The sequence below is a fragment of the Apis laboriosa genome, unplaced genomic scaffold (genome assembly GCF_014066325.1).
Source record: "Apis laboriosa isolate Shangri-la unplaced genomic scaffold, ASM1406632v1 scaffold13_cov153, whole genome shotgun sequence".
In the NCBI taxonomy this organism is placed as follows: Eukaryota; Metazoa; Arthropoda; class Insecta; order Hymenoptera; family Apidae; genus Apis; species Apis laboriosa.
Genome location: NW_025221370.1, coordinates 3,431,643 through 3,458,318, shown reverse-complemented (window position 1 = coordinate 3,458,318; position 26,676 = coordinate 3,431,643). Strand labels below are relative to the sequence as shown.

General features: G+C 28.0%; 3 protein-coding genes across 5 annotated transcripts in view; 2 read left to right on the top strand and 1 right to left on the bottom strand.

The window, feature by feature from the left end:
* LOC122721043 (putative fatty acyl-CoA reductase CG5065) overlaps window positions 1-25,762 on the bottom strand; it is a 36,746-nt gene extending 10,984 nt beyond the window's left edge. For both annotated transcript variants that reach the window (XM_043948249.1, XM_043948253.1), the window contains exons 1-3: window positions 25,590-25,762; window positions 25,211-25,280; window positions 24,551-24,622 (exon numbers count right to left, since the gene is read on the bottom strand). In XM_043948249.1, coding sequence (XP_043804184.1) covers window positions 24,551-24,622; window positions 25,211-25,255 — 117 coding nt within the window. In that variant the 5' untranslated portion in view covers window positions 25,256-25,280; window positions 25,590-25,762. The remainder of the gene's footprint in view (window positions 1-24,550; window positions 24,623-25,210; window positions 25,281-25,589) is intronic.
* LOC122721053 lies at window positions 3,379-12,362 on the top strand. Of its 2 annotated transcripts, none has more exons than XM_043948270.1 (4): window positions 3,379-3,664; window positions 6,838-6,957; window positions 11,237-11,354; window positions 12,060-12,362. In XM_043948270.1, exons 1-4 carry the CDS (start codon window positions 3,573-3,575, stop codon window positions 12,108-12,110), a joined length of 381 nt encoding a protein of 126 aa, XP_043804205.1. In that variant the 5' UTR covers window positions 3,379-3,572; the 3' UTR covers window positions 12,111-12,362. The 2 variants fall into 2 exon arrangements, with proteins under 2 accessions (XP_043804205.1, XP_043804204.1); XM_043948269.1 differs by having other exon boundaries at window positions 6,835-6,957.
* LOC122721052 lies at window positions 18,790-22,229 on the top strand. Its single transcript, XM_043948268.1, has 5 exons — window positions 18,790-19,015; window positions 19,144-19,257; window positions 19,534-19,671; window positions 19,784-19,894; window positions 22,062-22,229. The coding sequence occupies exons 1-5, from the start codon at window positions 18,897-18,899 to the stop codon at window positions 22,063-22,065; spliced, it is 486 nt and encodes a 161-aa protein (XP_043804203.1). The 5' UTR covers window positions 18,790-18,896; the 3' UTR covers window positions 22,066-22,229.
* Window positions 25,763-26,676: the final 914 nt, after the last annotated feature.

Sequence of the window (26,676 nt, the reverse complement as noted above, 5' to 3'; positions counted from 1 at the left end):
TTCTATTGGTCAATTTTTAGTCACGTGATCAGCGCGCAAACACTACAATACAAAGCGTACTTTTTCTTCGGATGTTTTAAATTCAGACGGTATTTCCAGAAATTTTTCAATAAGTCGTCCTGTTTATCGCGTCTACGGATATCACTCATATGAATTTCTTCGAGTTGTTTCTTTATTTACTACCGCTTCGACGAAAAGAGAAAGAAAAAGTAGAAATGGAACGCATATGTCAGATTATTTAAAATTCGCTTCATCTTCGCTCGAGTCGCATAAAGGAAAACAATATTTTTTTTTTTTTTTAAATAATATATCAAAATCATTTTCATTCATCGTTTGGAAGAAATAAAGATAGGAATAAAAAAAGAGAAAAAGAAAATTAGGAAGAACGCACAAAAATTCAAGAAAAATATGAATCTGTATGCATCTCTTGTATGAATCTTCAAATGAAAAAATGTCTGTCCATTTAAAATATTTAAAAAAGAATAAAAGAGAGAAGAAAATAAAAAGGCGGAAAAATAAACAAGCAAAAGGATGAAAATAAAAGGATAATAAGATAAATGAAAAGAATTTAAGGAGATTATAAACAAATCTGTTTTTGGAAGTGAACCCGAAAAAGTTGAACCCGAATGATGGTGCATCGATCAATGAATTAATCATCGGATAAAGACTTCTCTGATTCACACGAGTTATTCTTGCACCATTGTATATATTAATCGATGCTATTCCGAATCAATTGATTGCAAGGAATGAACAGCTCTGCTAGAACGCAAGAAACGTGATTTATAAAATAAGAAAGAATAAGGAAAAATTATCGAGGAATCCCCGTGTAATTGGTTTAAATCTGGAATATGGAGGGGAAGTAATCTAGCGTATTAAAGTGGAAAGATTGGAATAGAATCGAAGAAGTTTGTGATATTTAAAAAGAGAAGAAAAAGGAATCGTAATTTTTCCTCTAATTTATAAATTTTTTTTTCGTTCCAATTCTTCAAATTTTCTTAATTTTCTCAATTCAAATTTTAATTTTAATCGATATATAGTATACATATATATATATATATGAAATAAAATTATTCTCATCGTTATCTCATACAGAGATAAATAATTTTTCAACACCTGCGGAGCTGTGTCGAAAATTTGGATCATTGGACATTTCATTGAACTACTTATCACTGTTCAGACACACATAAAAATAACAATGTTTCAATACACATATAATATAGATTACAAAGTTCACAGTCGACATAATCCAGAATCGGAAATATTTGCTGCAACGGCAAAAAAAAAAAAGATTATAAATGTTAGAACTTAACCTATGGGATTGCATCACAATCGTGTTATTTAGAATCGAGGAGAATGAGTTCGGAGACAACGTTTCACCTATTCGTAACTCCGCATTCCAACTCCGACATATTATGAGTGAATGATGGATTTCGAACTAATTTATAAATCATTCAACAGATTCTTCAATTGTGTAAATTTCATTTATCATGTGGAAAATATACAAAGGGAAATATACAGAAATTGCGGCGTAATCAATTGTCTTTTTCTTCTTCTTCTTCTTCTTCTTCTCTTTTTTTTCTTTTTCTACAAGAATTTCATCAGATAATTGAGAATTTACCTTTGGAACGGAAAACTCCGGTTGCAATCAGATCTGTAACGCTGTTTCACGATTATTAAACACGATCGAAAACACGTTGAAGTGCGTTGAAGCCGTAAGATAAATGAATAACTTTATCGTTCTATATCAACTATCAAGATCGCTGAATTTCTTTCATTTTTTTTTTTCTTCGTCCATCGAATTCGATATATCGATCGAAAAATTATAGAATAAACGAGACAACAAATCCAAATTGTTATTAAACGTACAGATGATTGTACAATTATATTCGATTAAAAATTTCGTTTCGATCAATCGTCTCTTTTGAAATATATATAATTTTTAATGATTAGTAAAATTTCTTCGTCTAAATCGCACTCGTGTCGAACAATTTTTAAGATATTATTTAATTATAATAATAATAAAAATAATAATAATAAATTAATTTAATATAAATTTAATAATAATTTTTAACGTAATTTGTTAAATGGCCGAGGAGGACGTAAAAGTTCGCTTTTCTCGAATGCACGGCTCAAACTCGAACGCGCGTCACCGACCAAACTTTCTATATTCCGAGTATCGCCGATTTTAGGCTTTTCTCTGAACCAACAAACAGATTTAAAACTAAATCTATTCGATGATTCATCCATCGAGCGAAATCTCAAATCAAATCTTCTATTTCCTTAGACCAGGAATAAAGATCCTATTGCACAATTAATTAGAGATGGTATTATTCAAAAATTCTTCCAATTGACGGGTTGTAATTTAAAGATTATATTAAAGTATATATCTTTTGGGAAATATAATTATTTTATGGAATGCTATCCATTTCTTTGGTTATAATAAATAAATAAATAAATAAATAGAAGAGAAGATACTTTTTTACTAGCTATTACACGTACATTTAATTTTACTTATTCTACTTATTTTCTCAATTTGATCTTCTGAGATTACTTTTACACACCTTGTATCACATCTATTTCCATTCCATCCAAACTCATCAAAGATTCGTCTCCAAATCTCACGTACATCCAAATATACAACATCCTACCCTCCCCTTTCTTGTTCTCGAGGAAGAACGCAAGAATAAAAAGAAGCGTTTTTAACTTTTCTTCTAATTAAAAAAAAAAAAAAAAAGAAAGAAATTCCACCGTTAATAGATCCAAACCCGTCCATATACGTATGCCCATCCAAATAAACATCTTCGATTTCCATATACATAAACGAAAATACTTCGTAGAAATGCTACGAACTAGATGGAAAAATTTCAAGACCTCTAGACCCGATAAATCACGCGTTTCTAAAGTATCGAAAAAATCGCGGCAATCCTCGAAAAAATTCAGAGCGGACTTGGGCCACGTTCACGTGGTTGCACCGTGATCGAAGCCTCCCGCCTCCCGTGATCCCGCGAATCTTTCGTTTCAAAAAAAAAAAAAAAAAAAAAAAGGTTGATTTCAAAGTCCCCTCCATTTTTCTTTTTTTTTTTTTTTTTTTTTTTTGCTTTTCCCCTTCTAATTCCCTTCTTTCCATTCCTCGTTTCGTTTCCAACCAACGTGGACGGAAGCGTGGAAAGAAAAAAGAAGAAGAAGAGGAAGGGGGGAAAAAGGTGGATCGAGGGAAAAGGGTCGCGATTCTGGGAAAGAAACGCGAGGGAGGATTGGGAGGGATCGAGAGGGGGTATACGGTGGAGGGGCGAAGATATTCGCGTATATATGCGGGCGAAGAAGAGCTACGTTACAGTTCACAGAGACAAAAGCGACATAGGACTAGATCGTATCGATAAGCAAAGAGAGAGAGAAAGAGAGAGAGAGCTGAGTGGTCAGAGACAAGATCGTGTCCTATTCTTCTGTGAACGAGTTTGTGAACAAGTGGATATAGAGGAAGATAGTGCGCGTATCGGGACAAAGAGGATTGCATTTTTTTTTTTTTTTTGAGGGCTAAGAAATTATTTGGTATTTTCGTCGAGGAGAAGAGAATGGGTTTGTTCACCACGTTGCTCGTGTTGTGCGCTCTAAACGTGATTCTGATGCCGAATACGATTTACGCCAGACCACCCTCCTTGCTTAGGTGAGTGCAGTTTGTTAGATTTTTCATCTTTTTATTCGTCCCGTGATTTCCTGTTTTTCTTCCCTTCTTTCCACCCTCTTCGATATTTCTTTCGAATATATACGTGCCAAGTAAAATTTCCATGCTAAACTTACGAATCAAAAATCAAAAGTTTAAAAGATCGTTCCAAGATTACAATGTCAAGATTTTAATCTTCCAAGTCTAATGCACAGATTTTCCCATTGAATGAAACAAAATCCTCTTCTTTCTCGGCAGGGAAAATCCCGTTTCGACGTCAAACTCGAGACGCGATCCTTATCGAGCCGGTTATCTTTATCGATTATTATTTTCGACGACTTTTTTTCCTATCTGTCTTCGAGATCGCGTTACAAGTATATAAAAAATCGGATGCTATCCGCAGAATTCATCCAAGAATTTCTATTCGAATTCCATCTCTCTTTTCCACCCCTCGAGAGATTCACCTTTGTGGAATTCACCGCGTCAGGAGAGATTAGCATACCGATTAAGGAGACAAAATTGAGGATAAACGCGGCTTATTATATCTTTATACATAGCTTCCAATATCACGTGGTTTTTCTTTTTCTTCTTCTTCTTCTTTTCCCTTTCTTTATTGGCCGATATATATGAATTATCGCGTTGCGTATAAGCTTAAGCATATAATCGGGAAGGGATGAGGATTAAGGATAGGGTAGAAAGGAGGGATCAAAGGGATTTTTTTCTTTTTTTTTTTTAACATAGTTACCTCTCTTATCCCGATGTACTCGTATCGATCGATTTTTTCGATTAGATTTTTTTCCAAATTTTTTTTTTAATTTTTTTTTTTTTAAAAAAATAATTTTTTTAAAATTGAAAATGTACGAGAGATATTCCTATTTCTCGATATCTTTTCCTTTCGTTTAATTATTCTGACTATCTCTCTTATTCGTTCTTTATTCAAGTTTTTCTTACTTAAGTGATCCGTCACTTCCACGCAAATTTTTCACAATATCGAGATATTCGTCGATTATACGGATATTTTCGTTTGATCTTGATTTAATTTTTTCGCGCTCGTGCTCGAAACTCGGCGAAGCTTAATAAAAATCGTGTCACGTAAAACGCGACGGGAGGGGAATAAGCGAAGTTTAAATATTAATGATTCGGGAAAGGTGAGGAAAAAACGAGAATACACGAACGAGGATAAACGTGCAATCTTCAAGGAAGAGACCGAATTCGCAACAGGTTGGAAATTTAAAATGGGACCGAGACACGATGGGCGTTTTGCCAACGATGAGTTAATTAATCGGTTTACTTTCCACGACTCGAGCTCGATTCCACCAATCTCCTCGCATCTGTTATACGCGGGAAAGTTTATATTGTACTGACGTAAGTTTATAAGTACTGACGTAACTTCCTATTATTCGCAAGTCACGATCTCATTAACGGTAAATGATGAAAAAGAAATACGTTTCAAGTGTTTCAAGTTGGTTAATTTTTTGAGAACGTGAAATTTATTATTTATCGTTTATTTGGATTTCAAGTGGAAATTTATTATCGTTTGTTTGGATTTCAAGTAGAATTGGAAAATGTTTCATATTTTCGATTTATTTGTTTGCTTTTTCCTCCCGTCATATAGGTATTTATAAATCTGATCTATCTTGTAAATCTATTATATCTATGATACCTTCTTTGCGCAACCGATTTATCGCGCGATAATATTAGTCGACTGATAATGTTGCAAATTGCAACTTGTGTTTCACGATTGCACCAGTTTCCGTAAAATGATATGATGATATAATCGAATGAGATGTGTAAAATTTATTTATGAGTTATATATATTTGCTTGTTTTATCATTGAGTTTGTTGCCTTTATTGTGCAAGAGTATACAAATTTTATGAAATTATTAATGTTGATTGGTAATGTTCAGAAATGAAAGAGAAAGAAAGAAAATGTTGTTGATTTATTGATTAATATGTTGTTGATTTTATTGCCTTTTTTTTTTTTTTTATAATTGATTCTCATTATTCTCATTATAGAAATCATCAGCATTTTTTATTCTCTTTATTTTGTAAAATATCAAATCATCGTTATGTATTTCATTGTCGTATAATTTCTCATAAAATTGTAATATCAAATTTTTATGATTAAAGAGATGGAATTTAGACAGAATCTTTTTGCATATCCTTTACACAAATTTCGATTCTTTTTCTATGATCAAATTTTGCACAAATGTTAATTTTAATTTTCAATATAATTCATAATAAACTATTCTAAAATGTAACAGAGATTTAATCGTACAATCCATTTTGTTTTATATATGTTTCGAGAATTTAATGCAATGAGTCATTATTTATATTTACGTGAATATTATTTATATATTATATATTAAAGTATATATTTAGTAGATCTAATAGATCTAATTTAATTACAGAAACTTTTTTTTTCCTTAATTAGAATTGCAATCGATTTTTTTATCTATTCAAATCTATTCAAATTATATAATAATAATTATATAATAAATTATATAATAAATTTGAAAAACATTATAGAATTTTTTCATAATATTATCGATTATTATACATTTATCGAATTCATGGTTAAAAATATACATAATATACATCGATAAAGATGAAATAATGATTCTATTTTTAACTCATCTATTTTAAACCTATCAAGAATGGTAAAAAAATCACGTTTCTAATCATTCCTTCATTTTATCCTTCTTCTTATCATTTTTTCGATTTTTGATTTCTCAGATTCAATTTATCAAATTTTATAACTGAAAATGATTATCGAAATCCTCCAAATTAATATAATCACTCTTCCAATTATCCAATTATACTAACCATTATCGACATTCCTTCTTTTTCCATTATTCTTTCTTTTTCTTTTTTTTTTTTTTTAATTCATTCAAATCAAATTCAAATCAACAACAACAAAAAAAATCGTCCAAATTTAATCTTTAACCACTCTTCCATCACATCCGTTTCTTTCACGCTCTTCCTCTCGCCTAAATTAAAGATTTTAACTTGATCAAATTTTAGGCTAATATATAACGATAATATAATTGATCGATTATAAATAAATTACGTATACATTTTTTCATTCGCAATTTCTCTTTGCGAATTTCTTCACGATCGAATAGCAATTATTTGTGATAATTAACTTTCATTATTTATTTCGTGTTTTACAGCAGGCAAAGGCGGGTATCGGATCAAATTCTCGCCGAGAGAGAGACAGATATCGGATTGGGCGAGGTGAAGGGGATAATAAAGGTGGTTCCAGTTGGATTCGGTGCGTTTGATCTACAGAGGATGTGAGTAATTACTTAACCTATCGTAATTTATTTAACGCGATCCCCTATCTCCGCTGATTTATTCTTATCGGCGAATAAGTCGAAATTATCTGTGTGTCAGCGGCCTCTTTCCCGCTACGTCTGCGAAATTATCGTTCGAATTGAACGAAAAATCTTGCGCTCGCTACAAATGGAAGTCAAAAATGAGTATATATATATATATATTAATTAAAAAAAAAAAAAAAAGAAACGATAGAAAAAAATGCTAATTTTTTTTTTCTATCTTCAATTTTTAATTCGTAATTTCTTCTTTATAAAATATAAGATTTGTCGAAATGTATTCACTTTTTTTTTTAGTTTAAATTGTTGCTTTAATTTAAATTACAATATATTCGAATATCTCTAAATTTGACGAAAATTTTCCATCTTTTTTTTTAAATTCCTCTCTTTATCTCCAAATTCACGATATATTTCCGACAGAGGATTCGATTAAAAAATACGAAAAAGGGATGAAAAGTAAAACAAAGGAATGTGTTTTGATAGATTAAAAGGAGTTCACTTTTAATCCATTCAATTCTCGCATTATGAAATAAATAAACAACGAAATCTTTATCATTAAATTAATTATTACAAAGTAACTATTAATTAAATTTAAAATAAAATTAAAATAAATTATTTTATTAAAATAAATTATTTTAAATAAAATTTAAAATAAAATAAAATAAAATTATTCGAAGAAAATTTATTTCTTAAACGGTGTCAACGTTTCTCATAGACAAGATTCCACGAAAGAATCCTCTTTTTTATCTCATTGTCAAAACGACCATGACTCGTAAAATTTTCCCGTCTCTCCTCTTCCAAATATGGAAGAAAGAGAGAGAAAAACTACTCGTACGAACAAATCTTGTGAAACGGACGAACTACTAGCCTAGATTCTTACCAGCGAAAGAGAGACGAAGAATCGACCATATTGCGGCATAGAGTACACAAGGTGGCCGTGAAAATAACCAATCTTTATTTTAAAAGAAGAAGAAGAAAAAAAGAAGGAACGAAAAGATAAAACATGTGATGCAACATGTGTATGAGTCTGGGTTCAGGAATCTCTCGGAGGAGGAACATTTTCTCAAACATCTTCTATTTTTAGGGCTGTGTGCTTCTTTTAACCCAACGAATTTCCGTAACGTATTAATATAATTCGTTCGCGTAAGAGAGAGAGAGAGAGAGAGGAACGGAGACAGAGAAGGAAAAAGTATGCGCGGCACGTCGAGAGCGGCAACGGCATTGAAATTCAACTTGTTGCTTCGCGACGAGAGGGTGGAAATCATCATGGATGGAGGGTGGATGATGGTTGGCGGGAGATGAGAAAAAATGGCGTGCGGAAGTCGTGGGTCTCGAGACAGGTTTCAGAGGACACTTTTGATCTTTCTTGCTCGTTGATTTTATTAACCCTTTGCTATTTTATCAACCCTTCCGTGGGTAAAAAGAAATTTCTCGTTTCTTTCTCTTGTAATTTGGCCACTTTACGTCGGGCAGAATTGAAATTGACATAGTTGAGCAAGTATAGTTTAATTTTCCTGTAATTTTGGAATTTGTGCAATATTTTGCTATATAATGATTTAATTTAAATCGGAGATAGAATATTTGAATCGTAATAATAATATTCGTTGAAAGAATTGAAATGGAATAGAGTAATTTGAAGAAATTTTCTTCTTCTGTTAATATATATATATATATTTGTATCGAAGGGGTATTCGAAACGAGTTTGTTATTGTTTAAAGATTGGACTCTGGTATTTTGCAGAAATAAAATTGGAAAATAAACATTTCTCTATTTATACGCTATACAGTTAAAAACAATAGCGCAAATGTCGAAAGTTATATTAACAGAAATGCAAGATGGATATTATTCTCTCTTATTCTCTTTTGGATTAATTAATTTTTCTAGACTATTTCTATAAGCTATATAATAATCGTGATGTAAAAATATTCTTTTTAATAAAAAAATGGAATAAAATATCATAGAATGCTTTAATCAGAAACATTTTCATAATTTGGAAGTTTGAATGGTAGATAAATGCTCTATTACAATTTTAACAAATTCACGAAGGAAGAGAAATTAAAAACAGTAATTTTATTTCATTTTCCATTCCAATAATTTTAATCCATTATCAATATTAATATTACTTTCAATATATACCTACAAACATTTATAGCCACGTTAAAAATTTCATCTTCGATAATTTATTATCTTGATTAATCCTCCTTCCACTATCTGAATATAAATCCATAAAAATCCATCTAATAAAAAACTAGAAAAAAGAATATAGAATATAGCTTCTTTATAATTTTCAATTTAACATTTCTTCGAATAATTCCAATGATATTCTTCCACCTGAATAACACAAAGCGAATTGAAATTATCAGGTCAATGATTATCATTGATAGTTTCCTTGTCAACGAAGATCGTGTTTACGAAACGAAACCATCGAATTCGATGTTCTTATATATCCATTTATTGACGTTATACGGATGGAATAATAGGCGAAAGGAAAGAGAAGATACGCCATTGTAACGCGGTTATCTATCGCGAAATACCATCCGAATAAATTTTGTATTCAAACGTTGCCTCGACCAAATTTAACTCGCGAAAATTTGCTTGAAACCGAGATAAAACGAGCAATTCTATTTTTTACTGCGTTTGGATCGCATCAATGTCTGTGCGGATAGAACGAAGGAAGAAATGTTCGTCTCTGCATCGTTCTATTCCTCATCTTCGTTACGTGTGTAAATGGTGTAATAAAGAAGATGGAATCGAATCGACAATCTTGTTTCGCTCCTTCTTGGTTTATTTAAATGAAAAGATCTTCTATTCCGAGGAGGAAGAGGAAGAAAGGATAAACGCCAATTCTTTATCCGCTTTGAATGTGTATCAAGGATGATTCATAGTCTGAAAACGTGAAAGATGAAAGTTCAAGTACTGTTTCCATTTACTTCATCGAATCGAATTTATTTCAGCAATTTTCACGAGAAATATGTAGTCTATTTTTCAATCTCTTTCTTTCTTTACTTTCCTGTCCTTTATTCTTAATTTTCCATTCAAATTTCGTTCTTAAACTATACGTTACGGTTATGTATATATATTCATTAAAGTGAAAATTTATATTTTCTTGTTAATTGATTTTAGTAGGACATAAATAAAATTTTCATATACGATTCACGCGAAAAAATGATCCAATTCGAAATGCAAACAATAAATGAAAAATATAATTAAATAAATATTTCATTCTTTCGATATACACTTTTTAATATAAAACTTTTTAATAAAAATATATATATATAAAAATAAATATATTTATATTTTTCGCGTATGAATAACGCTTATTCAAAATATAAAATATAAATTTTAAGAGAATCGCGCAATACGTTCCTTCCGTGTCGACGTTCGTCCTCGTACTGCCGAGTTTGTCTGTCGCGTCGCGAACGACCGAAGGAGGGAAGCGTTCTATTATTTATAAACTTTGTGCCGCGCGATTGGAGCAAAATTTACGATGCGAATTTTTCGATCGATCCACCAATGACGAATCGAATTTTCGATTTTAATCGATCTGTGAACGGAACGGCGGGCGAAATAAATTCGTGATGCGTTTCCCTTGGAAAATTTTCGAGTGGATGGACGAAATGGCGAATCCAATATGTGCAAATTAAGCGCGGAATGCGGAATCCACGCTTAAGAGACTTGTCCAAGGCGCTTAACGTGGCGTGTAGTCGAGAGATTGAAATCGATTAAAAATTGTTCTCTCTTATTAAAATATTCCACGTGGAGTTTTATTTTATTTCAGAATTATGAATATTTATTACGAAATTAATACGAGAATATTTAATTAAACGTATTATGAAACGTGTTAGATATATTATGCGAATTAATTTCATATCATTTTACAAGAATTTGATGTAATTAAGATTATTAATTAGCAATTATTATTATTTTTTTTTTTAATTGCCATGTGGAAGTGGTAGGATCTTTATTAAATTATTTCTCGAATTACTTTCGAAATACTTTTAAAATCGTGAAGAATTCTAATTTTTTTATTCTTTGAATAGGAGAAAAGACAACGAGAAGAAATTATTCATATGAATATTTTCATTCGTACTTTGTTTCGAATTACAATTCGTTCGATATCTTTTGACACGTATTACCTTTTCCTCTCGATCGTATAATTTATAAGAGAGATAAAAAAAAAAAAAAAAGAAAATCTAATCAATCCGTTTTTTTTAAATCGATATCGCATTTTTTGTTACAGAGGTCGCAGAAGAAGATCCGCGATTAATAACAAACTTGAAACTTTGCAACGTATCATGCAAATCATTAATAACAATCCTGAATTGCTCGACAAGGATAATATTCTTTCGTCACCGGTGGTAAGTTTATTAAAAATTATATTATTAATTTTATATGTAATTCTACAATTGATATAGAAAAAAAAAAAATCTTTATTAATTTTTTCCATTTATAAATCTTTATTAATTGATTTTTTTAAAATACGTGATACCACCTTGTCACGATTTTTAAAATTTTAATAAAAAATATGAACGATGAAATATTTATTGCAAAAATCCTCTTCGAATAAGATCGATACAAAATAATTCTTGAATAAGAATTAATTGCATTTCTCGAATTAGAATTATTATATAACTCGAGATATGATCATGTGCTCGCGTAATTCTTTTACTGTATCGTACAATCACAGAGATAATTGGACGAGGAAAGAGAAATAAAATGAATCGATGGCACGCGCCTCGATATCCAAACGTGAACTTTATGCAAAGAGTGCACCGTTTTCTCATGATAAATCCATTTTTTCACGCGTAATGAGTACACTTACGATTTTCTTATTAACACTCTGTAACACGAATCTCGTTATTATTTTATCACGATGTTAGAAATCGTTCAAAAATGGAAAACAAATATCTAGGAGATTAATCCGGAACGAGATGTTAAATTTACGTTTTATTTAAAAAAAAAAAATAATAATAATAATAATTCCACGTAAAATTAACAAAACTTTATTTTTAAATTTCTCCTGATTAATATTAATCAGGAAATATTTCTTTCTTTTATTTCAGAAATTAATGGAGAGTCGACAAACATCGAGCGAAGAATATCCATTTATTTAATTTCGAAACACGAAAATCGTGCTGGATCACAGGGCAAGCACGAAGACAGGGTCGAGAGAACGAGGTATAATGAAGAAAAAGAAGAAGAAGAAGAAGAAAAAAAGACAAAAAAAACGAAAGAAGAAAAAACAAGAGCAGAAAGAAAAGATTTTGAGAGAGCAAGAAAAAAAAAAAGAAGAAAAATATTATACGCGATCTCTCGACCCTAAAAACCGCCTACAAACAGTATTACGGACTGTCCTTCGTCCGAAATTAAAAAAACTATTAGGATAACTAAGTAATTAATCACGAAATATATAAGAGAAGAAGATGACAAGAAAAGAAATTAAATCGTATTCGATAAGTATTTATCGATTTCGATGTCGATCGTGATTTAATTCGATTTTTATTCGTTCCTGAACATCTGCCATTTTCGTTATTTATTTATTTATAATTTATTTTATTTTAGCATAGAGTATAATTTATTTATTATTTATCGATCTTAGACTGTTATTATTTCGATTCTTCTCGAAGAGAAACGTACTGTATACAGTAGAAATAATTGAATTTTTTTAAATAATTGATTCAAATAGAAAAAAAAAATCAAATTTACGAACATGTTATAAGAACACGACACAACACGCAACATAAACATGTCGTAAAAAAGAAATTAAAAATCGAGCAATTTTTAAATACGAATGTTTATTATAAAAAAAAAAAATAAATAATTAAAATTTTACAATCAACGTTAGAGAAAAAATGAGGAAGAAAGTAAATATTGTTAGTTCAAGCATAGATACACAAATGATTCATCCTGTGTTCGGATAATCGGTTATTTGTATAACCTCGATTTGGATAATCGACGTTCTACTGTGTACATTCTTCCTTTTTCTCTTTTGATTTAATAATTTATCTTATAGTTGCATTTTTTTTTTTTTTTAAGAATAATTTATGGTGTGACGAAGGACGAATGATATTTTAGCGATGAATGAAGCCTACTTTCATTGATAATGTTTCGATGTTTTGATTAATGATTATTTAATTGTATAATCTTAGGCTCCGTTACATCTTTTCCGAAACGGATGGATTTTAACGATCCAGAGCTCGAATAATGGTTCTCTCTTTTTTTTCTTTTTTTTTTTACAAGAATCTGAGATCTTTTTTTTACAAAAATTTTTAAGAAGATCCATTTTAAATGTACAAGACTATTACATCGCTGTTCCATATTTTTTTCTCGATCGTTTTTATAACGCAACGATTCTTAAATTTTTCAAAGTAAAGTTTTTTCCAAGAAAAATGAAAACCGAAAAGATTATGGGGCTGTTATTAGGAAAGGAAAGAATTATTTATTCTTGTGTTTTTGCGATTAATCGTAAACAAGATTTTTTCATCGTCTCCGTTAAATGTGTTATTTTATTATTGTCGAAGAAGCAGAGATAAAAATTAATCACAATGACAGAATAACATTGAAATGTTTTAACAATTAAATTTGGGGGGGAAAAAAAAAAGATAAAGATTTAAAAGAATTTAAGAACTGTTGTTGAATTCTCATTTTTCATACAGATTATCATTACATTGTATTAATTTATCGATGAATTCAAGAAAGAATGAGAGAGAGCGAGAAAAAAATTGCAATATTAATTAATACCAACGATTTTTCAAGTTATTAATAATAATTAAACTTTTCACGAAAAAATATTTTCGTATTTCAAATTCTATGTAATATTATCTATGTATACGTGTGTTCATCGTTCAATCTTTTTATTTTCTGTATCTCTTTATTTTTCTTAAATTATTTATTTATTTATTTATTTACCGTAGAAACCGAGAAAAGTATTAAAGACTATAACATAAAACTTTATAACTCGGCAATATGATTGTATCGTAATTTGTCTCGAAATCATAATCGATGAATTCGAAACAGTTTTATCGTTATTTTTCTGCGATTCTACATAATTATTCTTGATTATTTTAGAAAAAGAAATAAAAATAATAATCAGCTATACGAGAAAAAAAAATTATTTTTCTTTTTTTTTTTTTTCACTTACACTTCCCTTACACTGTCACTTTCCTCAAATATTACATTTCCATTGCGAGATGAAATCTTTAAAATTACGTATATCGTTTCATTTTGTCCTGATAAATTAAATATATCTGAGGCTCCCTCTGGAGAAATTTTAAGCGAATTATTACATACTGATGGTAAATATGATGTTTATCTTGATGTCTACTCTATTCGATCTTCGAACGATTTAATTGATCAAAAATTCGAATAAATTTTTTACTTTAGATCGAAAAATATGAAATGTAAACAGAAATATCTATAAAATTAATAATAAAATCAATTTAAAATTAACATTCGTAGATAATAATAATATAATCAAAAACTGTGTAAAAATTTTATTATAAAACTTTACATAACTTCAAAATTACTATATAGTACATATTCATATGCTTGTGAGGTGTCGATTAATCTTAATATTTGTAATTTTATTATCAAAAAATTATTCACGTATAACCTTATTTTGAGAACTGTTCTCTAGTCGGATTAAAAACGACTCGTACTACTATCAGTGAAAAAGCTAGTGGAATAAGATCCCCTCTATTTTAAACAGACTCGAACGAATTCTCTTTCCCCGTTCTTCCTTTCCCCAATTTTCTTTCACCATAAAATCATCTTTCGTAACTTCAACTACATAATAGAATTTTCTACTTAAATACTTTTCATTAAAAAAAAATCTCTTCACGAGAAAATTACAAAATTTCAATACTATTATCTCGATTCGAAGAACACCATCTGCCCACACAACGCGCTATATATAAAATTGAAAAATATCTCTACTACTAAAATTACTACGTTTATCAAAAGAAATTATAATCGTTTTCACATTGTCCATCGGTCACAAAAAAAAAAAAAAAATAAATAAACCTTTATCTTTACAGAATACGATACGACACTGTTCACAATATTGAGAAGAGAGTAATAATTATATATGGATAATAATTATCCATCATAAAAGAAAAGAGAAATTCCATTCGTCACGGGCGAATTGTGGCCGTTCCTTTCTCCGCGTACCCGGAAACCGACTCGTCGACTGCAATCGTCTCGAAGAATCGGAAGTTGGACGGAAAGGAAAGCTAAGCCACGATGCAAATTGCACTTCCTCCATGTTCTCGTTTGACTTTTACGACTCTTGATGTTTCATTCGTGGCGAGCGTGACCGACAGATATAAAATTATTTCATAAATACGCACACACAGATCGCGTGGGTGGACGATTTCGCAAGTTTTATTACTGCGCAGTAATAGATAGTTGTGTGAGCGCGTTCGTGTCATATCGAATGGAACGGGCCTCCAAAGTTGCACAATCCTTTATTTCTGATTAGCATGGTTTGGTTTATCGGTTCTCGCTACGTAAAAGATTTCGCTCATCAACCTCCCTGCCTGTTTAAAAACCACGGATCGATTGCGAAAAAGCTTTCCGCGGATATCGCTTGCCGTACCGTGTGCGTGTTTTGGCTGCAAACTTTGTTTTCCTTCTCCTCTTTTATTTTTATACAAGTCTCGTAATAATGAGGTAAATCAATAGTTCGTTGATCTCTCGTCTCTATTTCTTTTTTGCTCGCTCTCCTCTTTTTTTTTTCTCCGCTCTGATGAGATTAGTGGCGCGTCGAATGTGCTTTTTTTTTTTTACAAAAAAGAATTTTTTTTTTTTTTTTTTTTTTTTGGTAAGGAAAAAATGAATGAAGAGTAAAGAAGGAGTATAATAAGGGCGATTTCGATGATTAATAGAAGAAGAAAATTAAACGAATACAGTGGATCTTTTGCAATAGATAATACAGATTTTTGAGACACTTTTTTTTTATTCAATTTCAAAAAAAGTCAAAGTCATTTAATGTTAAAACAATTGATTTCTAGGAGATCGAAACTGATATGAATTTTTTATTTTATAGGACTTGAAAAATTTAATTCTTTTTCGAGGCATTGATTATAAATTTTCCTTAATTATTAATTCCTTTTTTTTTTTTGAGCAAAGATTCTAGTTAAATAAAAGAAATTTAATGACAAAAATATTAAATTAGTATACAATGATTAGGTAATCCAATTTGAAACGTTTCTCAAGTAGAAAAATTTGTGAACAATCGAGAAAGAACGATTTAACTTCAATTCAAAAAAAATCAGAATTCGTTTTTTTTATCTTATTTCCCCTTCTCCCCGTCGTATTGTATACAAACATAACGAGAAAATAAAGTTGGATTATTGAGATATTCTAAAAATAGAATGAAAAATTATCAAAGTTAATTCTAAGAAAAATGAAAGAAATATTTAATTGATCACCGATTAGAATCGTAACAACCTCGAAAATAAAGAGAATAATCCAAAAGAAGAAAAACAATGACGATAATACAAATAATATTTACATGTTCTATGTAAGAATCGAATTATTTCTTCATTGTTCGTTTTGCGAATTTTAATCTCGAATCGTTGGTAGAAAAAACGAAATATATATTCATCTATCTTCGTCTGGTACAAATATATTTCGATTACACATTTTTACGATTCACATTCAACAAAATTGGCGTTTCATTGACCACCGGATATTCGCTTTAATCCTCGATCGATATCCTTGAATCATCGATTAATTTAATTTTTACTGCGATGATATCGAAGAGGAAAATCCATTTAAAATATGAAAAATATTTCCTTAAGATAGATTATGCAAGATTTGAATGATTAAACATAAACTTTTAATTAAATCATCATTAATTTGTCATCGTTTCATTCTCATTTTAAGATTTATTCGGTAAAGAAAACATATTAATTATAATATTTTATCAAATTTCCAATTTTCCTTTAACTCTTGTCAATTATCCTTTAACTTTCTTCGACTACCTATATTTGCTATCTATTTCGTTTTGGGGATGAAATTCGAATTACAACTCGTTCTTGCAGATTGGCGAATTCGAATCGTTTCGAGAAATTTAAATCATTTAAGTTGATTGATCACAACGAATGAAAAGTTTTTCTTGAGAATTGAGATTCTAATTTTTCGCGTGAAATCTTTTGCACGAGAAGCATGCATGATTTTTCCGATAGACACGTGATAGAAAAAGTTACGTATATCATATATGAATCAAGACGAATCAACTAATTATTGAAATGTTTCATTCATGTATTCGTCCCCTTCTACTTCCACTACCGTTTTCGATAGAGAATTTCGCGTTCGCGTCAGATGTGAAACTATCGAAAAAAAAATGCGGAAGAAAAAAAAAGAAAGAGGAAAAGAAAAAGAAAAAAAGGTCATTATCGAGATAAGTAAGCATTTTTCTTCCTGTCGCGTGTCTAATATTTACTTTTCTCGAATGACCGAATGACCGCTTGTTAAAAAAGGAAAGAACAAAGATCCGCTGCTGATCGAAATGAAAAATTTTCTTCGAATCAAACAGAACGATAAAATCCACGTTTCAAGGATGCAACTCGAATTACGAATGACTCGAGCTCGATAAAAATATAGTTCAAACATCATGTGCTTGATATCTGGTATTCCTATTCTCTCTAAAAATTTCATTAGTTTCGTACAATTGGGATTCTCACGAATCTTTCGATCGATGAACTCTGAAGAAAAAGTAACACAGAATGATTCTAATATTTTAATGCTTTCCGATTATTCTGATTAAACGAACCGCTCTTGTCGCTTTTGGATAAATAATTTTAATTTTTCACTCACGTTCCATTAACACAAATACGATTGCGATTAATTTCCATTGGATGAAATCGAATCTTTGAATCAAACATGCGGCCAAGATCCAATTGGCTAAGGTCGTCCTTTCATAAAATAACGCAAGTTCATAGATAATCTAAGAATTTTTGTGAAAATATCGTATATATAAACTATCGTCACGATTGTGTGCTGTAATAACGTGGAATATTACATAGAAGAATACTACGCAGAAAGAAATTTTCTTCCATTTGTGCAATTATTTGACGAACGGTTGCAAAATCATCTCCAGATTTCCGATCCTCTTTCTCATTCCCTATATGCTATATCGTATCATGTGGCAATATACAATTAAAGAAATGGACGGGATCGCCAATGTATAATCAGTGTATAATTCATATAATACAAGACGTTACACGTTTGTAGAAACAGCTTTAGAATCTAAAAAAAACAAATATGAAAGTGGATATACAAAAATATGGATCGTTCGTTGATTTGAATAAATTGTAAATTGAAAATTCTCATTCATAGATTCAGTGATAAATAGTAAAGTGTAATAGTTCTATCCTCGTCACACGATTATTCCATCTTCATCTCGCTTCTTCACGCGTCGATGAGACTTAAATTATTTCGATCTCCTCGACTTATTCGGGGATATAATATACGTGCCCTACGAATATAATATATTATAATATAGAATATAATATATCCTGATGAGCAGGATGGGAGATAGAACGAAACGAGAAGGAGAAAAGAAGAGAAAATGATAGAAAATCAATCAAGTTGATACCGATTTATCGTGCTTGAACGACGAAAGGAACGTTTAATACATTGGAAAGATAATTACGAAAGAGGGTGTAGGAATCGGAGAAGGAAGGAGGTGGGGATTGCCTCGAGGCAAGAATACATATATACGCGCCATCAGAGCCTCGTAGCGTTACAGTTTCAAACAACAATCAAGACGTACGCTCGATTCCGAAGGTTCGATCGAGTAGAAGATTTTGTGCGGGAAATTTTCGATCTTTCTTTCTTTTTTTTCTTCGATTTCGAATTTTTTTTTTTTTTTTTTGAATTTGGGCACGAAAAGAATGAGAGGGAATATGAATAAGAGAAAAGGCTCCGATTGGAAAACCTGCGTGGGAATCGTGACGATATTCGGGGTGCTTTACGCGAATGGAATCGTGTCTGCACAGCGTGTATACGAAAGGTATAAATATTTCTTTTCTTCTATTTCGTTTATTTACGAAGGATGTCTATTAGATCTTGTTAATTTTTAATTTTTAAGAAGATTTTTGGAGATTATTTCTATAGAATTAATCTTGTATTTATCCATAGAGTTACGCGTGAAAATGCAATGAGCATCTACGATACACTGTTAAATTTTTCGAAAATGGGAGAGATTGGTGCAGCGGAAGAATTGAATCAAGAGATATCAAAAACGAGTAAAGAGTGAGTTTTAACAATTATTTTCGATAAATATTTTCAATAATTTTCAATAATTTTCAATAAATATTTCATCTCAATTTCTACTCGAATTAAAAAAGATATTCCTTTTGATATCTTTTAATTAACATTCATCATAGTAAAACGCGCGATTTCGATTAGCAAATTAAAAAAATCTCGCCTCCAACGATAAAGAAACGTTCGCAAAAAAAGATTGACCCTATTCAAGTTTATTATTTTCTTTTTTTTCCTTTTTAAATAAATTTTTTATCACGTATGCAGACGATACAAACGATTATCGGACCAAAGACGAGCAGAACTAGAGACCTTGATGGCGCTTTCCAAAATGACGGAAAAATCGATAAACGAGAGCCTGGCAGAGCAATTAAAAATCAGCAAACAATTGCAATCAAAAAAGACGTAAGTAAAAATATAACTAAAAAAAAAAATAAAAAAATCCTTTATCGATTATCTCCTAATACTTTCTAATCTTTTTTTTTATCTACTTTCTATCTTTTAATCTATTTTATAGCAACCACCAAAAGCGATCGATCTTCGACATAAATATGAAGAATCTGCAAAAACTTTTCAGATTATCGGGCAAATTAGGATACAAAGGAAACGCAGCGTATCCAGTTATCAGGTAAATTAAATTATATGATAATTATTATTTATATAATTTTTTTCAATAAAGAGTCAATCGTTGATCGTTAAATATTATAATTTAAACATAAACGAAGAAATCAAATCAGAAGAATATAGAAAACTTTTAATTTAGAAATTAAATTCTATTTTAATTCTAAAGTAAAAAAATTTTTATCGCTTGATATTAAAAAAAAAAAAAGAAAAAAAGCAAATTTTTAATTAACGCGAAAAGATAGAGTAAAATTAATCGTGAAATTTGTCGTAGTAATCAACATACGTCGTCCTCTGTGACGCATTTCGATATTTACTATTTCGCGTAAAATTGTAAAACTGCTGAATCGAAACGTTTCGAAGTTCCATCTTTGAAAAAAACTTTAAAAAAAAAAAAAAAAAAAAAAAAAAAAAAAAAGAAATCTGGAAAGAAATCAACTGCGCCACACGAAACTGATTTCCTTTTTTTCTTTCCCCCTCTCTATCCTTTTTTTTTTCCATTTCTCTCTATCTTCTTCGCTCGCGATAAGATCACATTCATGTATTCGAAATTCGCGATGAGAACGTGTGCATGAGGATCGTAAACGTGATGTAAGAAAAGCGTAATATTATCCCAGATATATATTTGATATATATATATATATATATAATATATATATATTTGAACCGAGACGAACTTTTATCATTCATGATTGTTTCATAATCGTTCCAATTTGCATCAGAAATAATTCGATACCATGTTTAATAATTGGAGATTACCCTTACGGGCACGCGTTTCCATCTTCCTTAATCCTTTTTCTTTTTTTTTTTTTTTCGCTTTTTTTCAAAGATGTTAAATCACGAAACAAATTTTTATCACGATTCTTGTGACAATATATTACGTAGTAAATATGTATTGTGAAATTAATAGTGCTAATTTTATTTTTTAAATTATATCTGAGAATTGAGAATTGACTTGGATCGATGATTGATACAAGATTCTTGCAATGGTATATGTGCATGTTATCGTAAATGGAATTACTAGTTAATGCCTACTGTGCGGAACTCGAGGAATGCGGATCTAATTGATTTAAGTCTGTTTGAAGTACTTTTACAAGTACTTTTCACGATAAGAACTTGTCGAAATTGAGATAAGAGAGATATATATTATAACAGAGAAATATAAGTGACTTCAAATATTGCCGAAAATGAGGATAAACGAGTGAGAAATATTCTGGAAACAAATTTCTGAGCTCTGTATATAATATATTTATATATACCATATATTAATTTCATATAATTAATGTGTAAATATAAAGGAAGAAATTTAATTTTTTTTCATTTTTAAAAGTTATTATTAAAAAAAAAATTTAATCTATAATATTTATTTTTAACCGAATTTTTTAAATAATTTTTTAAATAATATTTATTTTACGATATGTATGTATATATTATTTCCGTATAATTTTATAAATATACTTTTATTGTATATTTTCAAAAAAAGAATATTTTTATTGGAAAATTTATAAATCAATATTTCATTCGATGATAATATAACAATAAGTATAATAAAATTTTATAATAATTATGAAGATGTCACAATTCAATAAAAATAATTAAATAAAATTTAAATTCATTGCTAACAATGATAATAATGTTTTAAAATGCAATATGTAATTGCATTCTCGTTCAAAACATTTGCAAGTAAAAATATTTTGAATCTCGAATGAATGTTATAGCATTCATTGAGAAAATTGTCAATTTGTAAATTATAGCGCTAGATAAACTCGATGATCTTTGTAGTATTGAAATACAATCAAAATAGTAAAGACCTACTTGCAATGATTGATTTGCCTTTTCATTGATACTTTAAGTCTCGATAACATTGCACAATTAAAATAATGAATGTGTTGTTTTCTTCAATGTGGATCAGGGAAGTTCAGTATAAAAACAAGAGATATTAACAATATTATTTTCCTTCGAGAACGACTTCCACTGTTTACATTGTTGAAATGATGAAAACATATTGAATTTCACACATTTGAATTTCTTTGTATTCTTAATTCTTTATAATTATTTTTTGCAAATAATTCCTATAATTCTGTAATATAATATAAGTTGTATAATTTAAATATTTAGAGATTATTCATTTTAAATTAAAATATTTTTTAACCTCTTTTTTTTTTTGTTTGCAGTTGAAACTATGAAAAATTACAAATAATATTGGAATGAATTTATTATTTATCAAAGAAGATACATCGAGTCAAAAAAGGATGACCAGCATGAAAACAAAGAAATTTGATGTATCGTTGTGAAAAATTATCGGTGAATCATGAATCAATTTCATTAAAAATCATCATCATTTTTTATATATAATACTCTATATAATTATCGAACGATTATTTATTTAATGTAATGACAAACCGAATATCAATTTTTTTGTAAGATATTTTTTAATATTTTTTTACTAATAATAAATATTTATAATACAAATCAAATTTGTTTATCACTTTTAAAATTTTAATTCATATTCGATTTTTAATTATATAAATTATTATTTCTAAATCTATTAGTGAAATGAATATTTCCTCATTTTTCCTTTTAATTATAATCCTAAAAAATTTCCAAGTTACTCAATTAAAAGTTGAAAATTTTATCTTAATTTTTTTACACAAAAATTAATTCATTTTTAAATAAATTTAATGTAAAAAATTCTTTATTGTTATTCAAAGCAAACAAAAAAAGAAGTGTAAAATGAATTAAACAAAATTTAAATCCTCTTATTAATATTTTTTTTGTTATGAAAATGATTGATAATTAAAAAAAATATATATCAATTATCAATGTTCTTCTATTAAACATATATTCATAATAAATTTATGCTACTATTTTAATTAATGATCTATTTGAAATAGAATATATTTCTCTGCTCCTAAGGATCCTGAAACAAACTCATTTTTTACATCCTAATTTTTAAATATCCTGTCTATTGAAGATTTTAAAATTATTTTTTATAAATCTATCTAAAAGTAAGAATTAAATAATTTTTTTATAAATCCTATTTATCACAAATCTAAAAGATTCTATTTATAACTTAACTACATTCATGTTGACATCATAGTTTTTAATAACCTATAATATATATGATTTAAACTATATATGATCAGAGGAAATATGAGGAAATATGCACATATATTTTAATAACTAGTGATTTTAAATCAAATATTTAAGAATTTAATTTTCTAAAATAAAAGAATTTAGGAATGATAAAATTTATAGACATTGATGAAAAATAAGAGATCTAGATTTGTATCTGAAAGATTTGGAAATAAAAAAGGCTGCATTTAATAAAAGAATGAAGAACAAAATAATATGTATCACAAAGATTTTTTAGAATGGAGAAAATCATGTAATAATTGAATTGTGCAATTTAATTATGTTAATGTGCTTAAAATTAAAAATATTTTTAACATAAAAATTAAATAATTTATTTATGCAGCTTATTCATCAGAAAACTAAACATTTCTTTAATTTTATTTATATATCATAAAAATTGAAAGATTTATCTAATGAAAAAAAAAAAATGAGATTCTTTCTATTCCATTGGTTCTTGAAATAAGCTAAATTTCAATAATAAATAATTATTCTCTTGTAAGTAAATATCAGAGAATTTTGTAACTATGTCTCTTTTATTTTATTTGTCTTTTTCAGTTCATATCTATAACAAATTTAATTATTAGATATTAATAATAATTGAGAAGTATATTTAAAAAAAAAATTATTAATATTTAAAAAAATTAAATTATCAAAATGCTTATTTAATTATAAATAAAAGATATCCAATAATCAAAAAAAATATATTTTTTAAGATTATTTTTAGTAATAAATATTCTTAACAAAGGACATCTAGTTCTGAAACGTTTCAGATATCTGAATTTAACATTATTTTCATACTCTAAGTTTACCATTTTTCTTGAAATCTGAATGACGAATTTTAGTCTTTGCATGATAAAAATGTATTTCAATTGTAATTATGTATATTCACGCTTGAAAGAATTCGTGTAATTTGTAAAGAAAGAATGTTAAAAATGATATAATTTATACGATTATTAATTGTAATAAAATTGAATAATAATGAATGAAAACACTATTAGAAAGAATAACAATTGTAACAATGTAATTCCATAACCTAATCACACATATAATATGAAAAATATATCGTACATTAAGGCATCGTCAATTGTTGAGCAATTATCATATACTTATAAACTTATAAAATAGTGTTCAAAAATTATTGCTTTGATTCTGAGATTTGTTTGCCGCGAAATATCTTCTTATACGTAAAATATATTTATTTTTAACAAAAAAAAAAAAAAAAACAGAATTTTGTCTTTTACTTTGAAAATCAAATAAAAAAAATGAAATTAAAAATGATTATTAATTATAAATTATAAATTAAAATTGATTTTTTAATTTCATACATATTTATATATAAAAATGCAATGCATAAGAAAACTTAATTTGAAATAATAAATAAAACACACAAAAAATGTTATTATTCATAGATATAATAAATAGCAATCACTATTTGTGAAAAAAATCTGTACAATCACTTGTATCAACTCGGATTTTTTCATTCTAATATGATTGAATGAACGAAGAAATCAAAATGTATGCAACTTACCATTAGATGCGAAGAATTTATAGTGTTATCCATACTGAGTAACCCATAAGAAACAATAGAAAAAAATGAAAACTATAAAAAAGAAAAAATGAAACATTATAATTTACTTTAATTTAAACATTACAATAATTAATATATTTATAATATGTTATTCAAAATGAATATTTAAAGATGAAAAAAAAAATTATTAACATGTTTATTTAATTAAATTATAATCAAACAAACACTTTTAATTTAGCAAATTATTATTATAATTAAATTAAATTAAATTAAAGCACATATATATAATTAAATTAAATTAAATTGTTTTAAAAAATATTGAAAATATTGTTACGAACAAGAACTGACTTACAGATCGCGATTCTCTGAAAATAAAGATAAGTTAAAACTGTATTAAAAGAGAAAAACATAAAAAAAAATATTATTTTGATATTTTCCTTTCTTTTTTGCGAGCGTTTGAAAAAATTATTGTTATTTTTCTGAAGCTTTATCTTAGAATTCCCAATAATTAATATATTTATATTAAACTATTTAATAAATTTATATCACTAATCAATAATACAATAAAAAGAAATTAAAAATTTATCTATTTCTGATTAAAAAAATATCAAACTATTATTCTTTGTGAAAAATTGTGAAAAGTAAAAGATAAAGTATTACATCGATCATTTTGGCATCCATATTGAAATCCTTTTTTCCCGCCATGAAAATTGTCTCAGCAATTATTAATCTGCACATAATATAATTATATTTTTAAAATAAAATGTATAAAATGTATTATGTAAAATATATGAAATAAAAAAGAATATTGCATTAAATAAAACCATGCTCATTTTAAAAATTTAAAATAAAAAGTACTAATTTTAATAGTTACAGTCATATAATAGTCATATAAACGAAAAAAAAAAAATGAAATAATAAATCAATTATAGAAATATTCAATAAATTATTGAATAAATATATATTAAATAGTAAAATACGAAAAATAAAGAAATAAGAAATATGGAAATAAATATTATTATAGAAATAGATCACTCACCTGAAGAAAAGCGTCCGAACGTCACACAATTTTCGATAGCAGAATGAACATCTTGCATAGTGATTTCGACATATCGAATTACAAATTGGAGAGAGTTCTGTTTGTCAACTCGAATGTTCGTCGGTGGCAAGTCGAAATATATCGAGAGTAGTAATATGATGTAAATCGCCAATTTCTTCAAAAGGTTATTATAAAAAATGTTTTCAACTTCGAATATAACATCGAAACAAATAAATATAGAAATAATATATGAATTGATATACAGATATACGCATTTGGAAAATATATATAAAAATAGAAGAAAGATACATATGAAAATAAGAAAAAGATATAAAAAAAAATTGATTATGGTGATTTATTTCATTTCATATAAAAAGATAAAAAAAAGTTATAGCAACTGTATCTTTTTATATTAAAAGAAATAAAAACTTATCAATCATTATAGCGTGTACATGAACTATTATACAAATCATCTCGACAATTAAACAATAATATATAAATAAAAATCAAAACGAAAATAAAATAAGTATATAAAATTAAAATTACATTAAAATAAAGCAATAACTTAACTTAAATCGTGATTTAAATATATTTATAATACAAACTACCGCTAATTTTAAATGTCAAATAAATAAGCAATATAATACGATAAGAAAGATTCCAAATACAATTTTAATAGAATAATATTTAATATATGATTAAACAAATACATATTAATCATGAGGGTACTAATAATCTATAAATCGTAATATAATAGCCTATCAATAGAAATTCTACGTAATTACTCACTTCTATCAGTAACACATCCCTTCCTCACGATTTTCAACATTAGACTGACACCATGTGTATAAATTTTGTAAGCAACTTTATAATTGGCTGAAGTTGTACGAATCGTTCAAATTCGCGCGAAAATTAAAATATATATTATTAACTATGAGTCTCTGTAACATAAAGTTTTAATGTCTCTTAAAATTTAATGTTTCTCTGTAACGTAAAAACTAATTAATAATATATCTTTATTATATTATATTACTTAAATATATTGAATATATATTACTAAAAATATTGAAAGTAATATATAAAAAAT